Genomic DNA, 9,572 nt, shown 5'->3' on the forward strand with positions numbered 1-9,572 from the left:
CATATTCCAGATAATTGCAGGTGGCAGCACTGGTTATGGCCAATTCATTTTGAATCCGAATCTAAATTCCCAATTTTTCGGGGCGGTCATTAGCAGAATAATATCCAATGGGTGCAGATGACGATTGACAGTGCAAAAAATCTTATTTGGTTAATAATAATATCGTCGGTAAATATATGAATTTATAGAATAACCTAAGACTGGTGCGGAATTATGAAAGAACGACCGAAAGATAATCGTGGAATACAGTTTCCATGGCAAAAGCCATAATAACGGTTATTGAGGGTGTATCCGGGTATGGGAAAACATTAGAAAATTATGGAGTGCCAGAAACCACCCTCAATCGTCGTGTGAGGAGGTACAAAGAAAATACAGATCTCGAGATGGACGTTGTTAAAGGTAAATATGACATTTTGACATGTACATTCTAGAACATGAATATAGAATTAATTCTTTCATACATAAAAAATCAGAATTCTATTCGTTTTTACATGAGTTAGTAGAGACAAATTATTGATCTCATAATTTCTCTGATGAGTTTCCTAACTTTAACAAATGTGTGTTATTTGATGCACAGGTCTTGTACGATTTACCCCACATCTACACGACAGCAAGAATCTAAGATTTGTAGGTATTTGTTGGAGATGGAAAGCAGACTACATGGATTGACATGTAAGAATTTGTGCATTTTTGCATTTGATTTAGCAGAGAAGAATAAATTTCCTCATTATTTTGCAAATGGCAAAGCTGGCCCTGACTGACGTCGACAATTTATGCCGATAAATCCTGAAGTATCACTGCGTAAACCCTAAGCCACGTCTGTAGCTAGAACTCGAAGATTTAACAAAGTCGCTGTGACAAATTTTTATAACTCATTAAAAAATGTGATTTAAAAAAACAATTTAAATGCAAATAGGATTTTTAATGTGGATGGATGTGAGATCACATCTGTACCGAACCATCAGAGTAAAGTTTTTGCCAGCAAAGACCAAAAACAAGTCGGGACACTGGCTGCAGCAGAGGGCAATTGGTGACATATCACGAGATACTTGGATTGGTGAAGAAAGCATTCGAACAAGCTGCAACATGTTCCTTAGCAACGACAGGGTTCAAGAAAACTTGAATTTGGCCACTGAAGAAAGATTATTTTCTTGATGAAACTTTCGTGGCATGCACACCATTCGTTCTGGAGATCCAAATGGTGGAGGCAACCGTGAATCCCATGCAACGGATTTTTCCAGTGATGCTTAATCACTTGCTTCTGGGGAAAATTGTGCTGAGGATGCTGATAAACTTACGCGAGACACATGCAGAGCACGCGATGGAACGACTTTTTCTGAATCAATTATAGAATGTTCCGCTCCATTAGAAGATCTCGGTGACTTGTATAGTCAACGGGGAAACGACATTGCCGCTGATGGAAAAAGAATTACAGAAGATCTGGTTCCAGGGCCAGACAAAAGAGAAGACGAATAATAATATATTCTGATGATAGTTCAGAGGACAGTTAACGGGAGACTTCGAGAGGATTGAAGCCTCCTGCTGTCCCCATGTCACCACCCACCCCTGTATTTTCAGGTACTGAAGGTGAAACATCACTTGCTCTTAATGACGAATTTACGGAGTGTCTGAGTCAGACCCTACGACAATAGTCAATCGAAAACGCGTCTGTGGAAGGTATTGAAGAGGTCGGAGATGATTCTGAATTTGATGAAGACACCATAAGAGTTGAGAATAACGTAAGGGTGGCAAGAGAAAAGATTGAGAGAATTAATGAAATTGAGGTTTGTTTCGACGAGCTGTGCGGATGACGTCGAAAAGGAAAATGATGAAGAGGTTGAAACGAAGTCCAAAGTTTTTCGGTGAGCCATGAAGGTGACGTGGGGCTGAAAATAGTAAAAAAAATTCAGCAGTCACGAACCCGGAAGAGACGTAGGATTAGGGACGGAGACAATAAGGAAGAGGAGGAGCCAGAACCTCAGAAGAGATTTCGCCTGAGGAATGAGCAGAAGACTAATCCACCTCAGAAACTAAGTTAGACTTTTTAACCCCTTCCGGGTTAAATCAGAATGCCTAATATCAGCCGGCAACGCCTACTGATATTAGGCCGATTCAAATTTCACAGCCCCGAACGTCTCAAATACCCAGAGCACCAGGTCAAGTAATGATCATGACGCGCTTTAGTTATCGCAATCAACTTGCTGATAACCAAGATAAAAAAAAATTATTGCACCGAAAACACTGAGCAAAAATGCAAGCGGAGCCAGAGGTGGGTCACGAAGAGGCAAGATCTATCCCAGATGTACAAGGAAGAAATCATCCCGAGCAACAGAAGACAAAACAAAAATAAAAAAAAAAGAAAATATTTCATGTATTTTTTGTAGTGAATGCTTTTACGACATTTCAGAAGATTGGATCCAATGTCAATCATGGCAGGGTTGGGCACAGTGTTTATCTGCTGCTATAGACGAAAATTCAGAGAATATCCAAAATCATTGTGATCCTGAAGACGATTTTTTGTTTCCACTTTGTTTTGTTTTTTTTCTTCAATTTCTATTGTTTTTTTCTGTTCGTTTTTATTTTGTCAAACAAATCAATAAAGTTCACGTTAACACTCCAGTTATTCAATCAGCAATTTTTAAAGATTTTTTTATCGATTCATTTTGCCTCAGCGGTCCATTTTACCCCGCGGTCCGTTTAGCCCCGTCAGTCCATTCTGCCCCATTCTCACCAAATCGTGATTCTTTTCGATTCCTGAATTTTGGCTTGAAATACCTAGAAATGTCATGAAACGTGAAGAAATGTTGTTTTTAAAAAATATCTGTATGTGTGTAGGTATGTATGTGCGCATGTGTGTTCGTATGTCCAGAACTATCCCGAGAATTATTCAGGCAAAGATGCTGAAATTCTGCCTGCTAATTGGTACTACTGAGAATCCAATTTGTGCCAAATTGGATACCAATCGACTTGGTTTTAACGCAGGAAAATGTAAGAAAATGTCTTTTTATAGAGGGAAAAATTTAATTGAAACAAATTACGTGATAAATGGTAGTGTCATTGGGAATGTGGTGGAATGCCGTGACCTAGGGGTTATTTTTTATGACAAGCTATCATTTTGTAACCACATTTTTCAGTATGTTGCCGCTTAGAGTGCCTCCACTGAACACCAGACTCCATGCGACTTTCTATTTACCGAAGGCTAGGAAAGACTGCGTATCACCAATACATTCTGCGTTCAAGGCAGTGAATGATTTTGTACAGTTTTGTCATGATAATGTTTCTATTGATATTTACGTTATAACGTCATCCTTCTCCACAATTGTAGATAGGGCTCACAAGTTCGTCAAATCCCGTAGAATGACCTAATAATCTTCTCTTTTATTTATTCTTCCGTTATGAATTTTGTACGTCTGCAGCTCAACAGCTTTATTGATTATGCAATCTGCCATCTTATCTCATACTCATGTTGCATATATGTATATATTTGTTTGTAAATAATGCTGTATAAAGCTTTGACCCTATAATTGACCTCGGCTATTGGGTCTTCAATGAATAAAATAACAAAATAACAAATAACAAATTTCAGCTCAGTGGGTTGAGCGGTTCCTGAGATATAGCGATTCCTCGAAAATCGTTTTTTTCCGATATCTCCTGACCCATTCGAGCGAGTCATTTTTTTTCCAAAATACCCGTCATGATCATACATATTGAATGGGATTGAAAGAAGATCATTACAACCTGAGCAATGTAGTTTTATTCTTGTTTTTTTTTTCATTTTTTCACTGAAACTACTTGTTCGCACGATAACTTTGCAAATAATCGAGCTAGAAACTTGAAACTTGGTGAGATTTTAGGTCTTATCGTAACAATATTTGAGATTCCAGATGAACGAAATTGGACCAGTTGTTTTGGAGATATTCAACTTTGTGTGTGACATTGTTTTGCTCAATATCTCAAAAGCTATCGGTCCGATTTCAATTTTTTCGTCAACATGTGCGTTTTGATGTCATCTATCTAGACGCAACAAAATATGGGTATCAACTCAGTGATATTTTTCGGGATATCGTTACTTTTGTATTTTTTTGGTCGGAATTCACTTTTCGCACTACTCTATGGGTAAAAGTCAGGGAAATCTTTCGAAAATTTGGCTTCTAGTTATGATTGTCAAGGAACATTTCTCTATCAAATTTTAGGCCGATATATTTCATAATTCTTGAGGTGGAGCAATTCACCCAAAACCCTTGAGAAAAAAAAATTAATGCATCTATATTTCACCGTTCATTTTCACATCAGGATAACTGAGAAAGCCATATAATATGAATATATGGTTTTTTCAAATTCACTTTATAGAAATGAGGGAAAATGAGATGAAGCTTAGATGACCGCCGCCACATCCTACCCATTTGACCACTACCGTGTCTTATATTTATTTATTCTATATTCATATTCATTTCAATTAATCGACTACGTATAATCTCTCTGGACATACGTATGAGCGCGGAGAGAAGAATATAAATGAAATTGAAAAAAATCAAAGAAAATTCGAATTTAAAGAGAAAAAAATTCTACTGCGCCCAGTCGGAATTCGAACTTAATCTCATAGTTCCGTGACAGATTCTCTCAAATGAGCTACCGTGAATCACGGAAATTTTCCCTCTCTACATTCGACTCACAACTCTTCTTACATCAGTATAATTTTATTAAATTTATGACGTAGAAAGAGAAAGTTCATATTTATTTAATATTTGTTTCCTTATCTTCCTCATGCAGTTTTGTCTGATGGTCCAATGTCAAAAATATTTTTTAAAAATGGCAGACCTTATTCCTTCATTTTTTGAAAACATATATTGGGATCTATGCGGAAGTCTACTACCAATGAAATTGGTAGAAATAAAAATAGGAGAAAAAAATACGTGGAGAGCAGTAGTCATATACAATTTGTCAAATGGGTTCTGTCGTGCTGCTTGTTTTTTGAACTATTCACATTTTTTACGGCAAACTATTTTATATTCAATTGTTGGTTTAACTACGTGGAGGTCAAGAGCAATTTTCATTGACAATTTCTTCAATTCTAATTTAGACCAGAGTGCTGTATTCAGGATCGCGTAATATCTTCATATTAGCTTTATTTTGACAATTTCGTCAATTATAATTCAGACCAATCAGAGTGCACCATTCGGGATAACGTGATACCTCCACATCAGTTTTGTTTTGATAAGTCCACAGTGGCCTATCAATTATTTTTCCTTCTTTTGACAGATATTCTCATTATTTTGGTGAAAAGTGTAAGGTAATCCCTAATACCGCACTCTGTTTGGCCAAAATCAGAAGTGAGGAAATTGACCTCCGAATACCCGTCGACCGTCAAAATTCATCGGATATTTCCCGAAAGCTTCGTTGTGAACAAATAAAGGTGTCAAGTATTGCAGGCGGGAAATTCCGAGCGCGCAGCACTAAGGATTTTTCTGCAAAACCCGATACACTCGTTTTATTGCAGAGAAGCTTGAGAGAAATATCCGATGAATCTGGAAGGTCTCAGGGTATGAGAATTGAAAACACATTTGAAAAAATCAAATTACCTATAACTTGTGAAGAAGGTCAGTTAGAGCGCTGAAATTTCAAGTGAAATCCTTCTCTATCAGGTGCAAAAATATATCAAAAGCTTGATGAAATCCCAGTGTTTAGAAATCGTAATTTGACTGGACGTAATCTCAAAGATCAATATGGACGTTCTGGGTTAACTTTTTCGGATACAGAAATTTCCTCGTCATTGAGGTGAAGGAATCAGTGTATTTGGAGAAATAGTAATAACGTTGAGGAATGCCTGAGGAAGCTACAATTTAGCGAAACGTCGTGTCTTTCGATAATTTACTCAACCTTGTTGTTATTTCTCCAAATACCCTGATTGCTTCACCTCAATTTATGAATATGGTGATGGTTGAAAAGATCAATTTTCTCTTCATATTCTCTTCTATAATTGCTCATTCCGTAGATGATTACTCATTAAAGTCCACCATAACAGTAATGTTGACGTTCCTAGTTCCGCATGGTTAAATCCACGGAAATAGATTACAAGACTGATATTATAATTCTCGAAATTCAGAACACAAGGAGTTTTCTCTATCATTGTTACCTGAATGCCCAGCTGTATTATTCTTCAAACTTATCTGTGTATCTATTTACCTTAGCCTCCGCAAAACTTTTTCAAGTACTTATTGCTTTAATTTCTGGAAAGTTTGACTGTTCTGCTTTTCATTCTCTCGATGATGAAAGCTTTTAAATCGGTATAGAGGATCTTCTTAAAAAATCTTTTGGTAAAAAACCTTCACCACGGAAATGTTTTGTTTGGTTTCTACTGAAAAGTCCAAATTTTTGACAAATACAAGTAAATAAAAAAAAACGCCAAGCTAGAAATGTCGAATGAATATGTACTGTGCACATGCAGATTTCTATAAGAAAATTAGTTCTCAATAGAAAAACGATTTAAAAAAATTTCCCATGAAATAAAAAATCAGTAGCAGCAGGACCAACATCCTTGCTGCGGATCAGAAGTCGGCGGATCAGCTTGATATAATCAATGAGTTGAGAAACTCCGCGGCAGGAATGTTGGTCCTACTTCTACTGCTTTTTTCAACTCATTCATTTTTTCACGCTGAAAAAAATACCATTATTGATACCATTATCTGAAAGGAGTTGAATGTGGAGAAATCTGATTTGTCTTGTCAATATCGACGGTTCATTTATTTATTGACTGAAAAAGATTAACTTATCAAGTGATTCCAACAAAGGAGAGTCTTCATTCAATTCAATCAGCACCATCCATTGACATCAATTAACATTCACGTTATCATAAAGCTTTTATATTTTCCACCCAAGGTGCAACATGTACCATTCCTTAGCAGACATGTTAGAAAATCATCTGTGCACCTCGGGCGGCGAAAACATGATTTTCCGTACTCAGTGCAGGACATACTTCCGTTTCACACCAAAGGATTATTTTCTGTGCCCTGAGGAATTCGTCCAGAGGACGCAAAAGCAATATGGATAACTTTTAAAAGATACATGAATTGTATTCGCAGTCGATATCTTCCTGTTACGTAACTCGTATCTGGGATTATTCATAATGAGCCGAAATAGTATATTAAATTTATCACATTTTATGAATAAGTTTGATACCGTTCAACTACGAATGTTAAATAATTTTTACCATTTTCTTCAGAATCCTCCACCTACTGAACAAACGCACCCTAGAGCAGCTGAAGAACACATGGTGGACGAACAATCCTGAAAGAAAGCCCTGCGAAAAAGAGGACGACCAGAGTGAAGGAATCTCCATTCAGAACATCGGAGGTGTTTTCATCGTCATCTTTGTGGGTATCGCACTAGCTTGCATTACCCTGGCTTTCGAATACTGGTGGTATCGTCACCGCCCCAAGAAACTGCACCAAAAGCGTAACATACCAAACAAATCCTCACGTATCACTGGACCAATTAGATTGACCTTGGAACCAGCAAGGGCCAATCTCCAAGTTCCTGATTTTCGCTGTAGATTCTGAACCAATTAGATTTTCTCTCTCTATTTTTCACTATAACCTGATAGAAAGGTTTTTAGTATTATTTATTTATTTATTGAGCTTTATGACTATGTCCTGGGGTAACAGTCACCTCCTAAAGACAACATAGGTATTTTTCAAAGTTTCAACCTATTAACAGAGACAGAGTATAAATTCAGGGAATTAACAAAATTATCAAATTATATTGTGGTATAATCGAATGTGAATGAGATTGCTTAGATTATCGATACATGTGTCGAAAAAGAATAATTCAAATGGAAAGATAAAATTATTGATTAGGAAATGACATGTGGTAATAGTGATCACGTCCCAAAGAATACTGAGAAATCGGAGAATCTAATAATGTATTATCAATGAAAAAAATTACTGAAAGAAACAAGAAAGACCAAAAAAACAAAAATTCCTGACAACAGTCGGTATGACAGAGTATGACAGCTAAAACTTAGAGTGATCTTTGCGATGTATACATGGTGTAGACGAGTCAGCTCTTACATTTTCCAGCAAGTACTTAAATGAAAGAGTACAGGCTCGTTTTTAATGGCTGGCTTGAATGAAGTGACCGAGAACTGATCACAGGGGTTACAGAGGCACTCTTGACTTTTAAGAATCGTATCCACTCCGCAAGTCAGGTTTTCACAAGTATATCTATTCAGTTCTCTACAATTGATCAAATCTACCATTCTACCGGTGTCGAGTTATAAGCAGTCATAGAAAACTTCAACTAAAATGATCCATGGTACTAAGACGCCATGGTGAGCTTCTCGATCTCCTATTTTTCACTCCCTATGAAAGCATACAGGCAATATTTTCTCGAGTTTCATAACCTTTTACTTGACTATTGTTGTATGGGGGTTGCGAGTTTATGAGGCAGCACTTTTCCATTTTATTCTGCCCTTTTTTTTATTTTTGTTTGAATTCATTTCGGAGTAGTCTAAAGCACATTTTGAAATGAAAATATCATGGTCATTTCTCATCCATGTAGATAAAACGATTTTTAAAAATTTATGACCGTCGCATATTAGGAATAAACTATGATATTTATTATATATCTACGTAGATGGTTTGACTTCACTTTATTTACAAATTATTCGTGACCATCATTGGTAATTAGAAAATTTGTGCGTCACAAGATCCTCATTTTTTAGTGACATAATGCCATCTGAAAAATAGTCATTTGCAACTCTACCGGCGGCTGCACGGACACTACTAGAAAATGGCGAAAGGTAAGAAAACGCTCTATCGTAAAGTGAGATGGAGATTTTCATGCTCTCAAGTTGTGTCACGGAGTATGATGTTTTTTCACAGTCGTTATATTATATGTTGTGACGAGGCAGAATTCTATTTATTATTATTTTTTACAGTTTTTTGCCCAATACACTCTGCCCCCTAAAAGTATAAATTCCCGCCACCGTTGGTTACCTGATCTCCCCGAATATTTCCCCTCGCTCCCCTTTGTCCTTTCCCCTGGAATCAGCGATGAGACTACCCAAAGGAAGTCAGCATCACCGGCCCATGGATTCGCCCAACGAGAGCCCGTACCCCCTGGAGAAATATGCATGAACGCCCCTTGCAAACCATGGTCATAGGCAGCCCACCAGCATACGCTCGTGTCTGACACCCCCGAGCCCCCCCGCAGAGATCTTAGTCAGGTGACTACTAATCACGAACCGTCACGATCCGCGGAAATGAAGGAATACGGAGAAATGCGAAGATATTACGAAGAAGAGAAGAGAAGACATTCGAAGAAGAAGGCTCACTCGTCACCCAACTGCCCCGAGAGTAACCCCGTGCCCCGATAATATTATAATAGAGAAGCCCCGCCAATTGTGAATTGACTAGGATAAGTGAAAAGAGGAAATTATTGCTGTGAGGATCATCTTCCCAAATTGGATCAGAATCCCGGAATCCTGAGGTGGAACGAAGGCTCCAGTGAAGTTGGAAACTGCTGGAGATATCGAAGAGTGGACCGCAGCCCGAGTTGTACCCACGTGGTCGTGA

The 9,572-nt window shown here is 37.6% G+C and overlaps 1 protein-coding gene across 1 annotated transcript; it reads left to right on the top strand.

Moving 5' to 3' along the window:
* Positions 1–254: 254 nt before the first annotated feature.
* LOC114841637 lies at positions 255–8,626 on the top strand. Its single transcript, XM_029126698.1, has 3 exons — positions 255–399; positions 5,158–5,290; positions 7,220–8,626. The coding sequence occupies exons 1-3, from the start codon at positions 255–257 to the stop codon at positions 7,554–7,556; spliced, it is 615 nt and encodes a 204-aa protein (XP_028982531.1). The 3' UTR covers positions 7,557–8,626.
* The last annotated feature ends 946 nt before the right edge of the window (positions 8,627–9,572 follow it).

Source organism: Diachasma alloeum, unplaced genomic scaffold (assembly GCF_001412515.2).
Source record: "Diachasma alloeum isolate Michigan unplaced genomic scaffold, Dall2.0 Dall_scaffold_01665, whole genome shotgun sequence".
Classification (NCBI taxonomy): domain Eukaryota; kingdom Metazoa; phylum Arthropoda; class Insecta; order Hymenoptera; family Braconidae; genus Diachasma; species Diachasma alloeum.

What these genes read in the sequence shown, in the direction of transcription:
- LOC114841637 (XM_029126698.1), top strand. Translation starts at nt 255, where the DNA reads ATGGCAAAAGCCATAATAACGGTTATTGAGGGTGTATCCGGGTATGGG. An exon ending in CGAGATGGACGTTGTTAAAG is followed by an intron (nt 400 to 5,157) that starts GTAAATATGACA and finishes ATTATAATTCAG; the next exon opens with ACCAATCAGAGTGCACCATT. An exon ending in ATTTTGGTGAAAAGTGTAAG is followed by an intron (nt 5,291 to 7,219) that starts GTAATCCCTAAT and finishes CATTTTCTTCAG; the next exon opens with AATCCTCCACCTACTGAACA.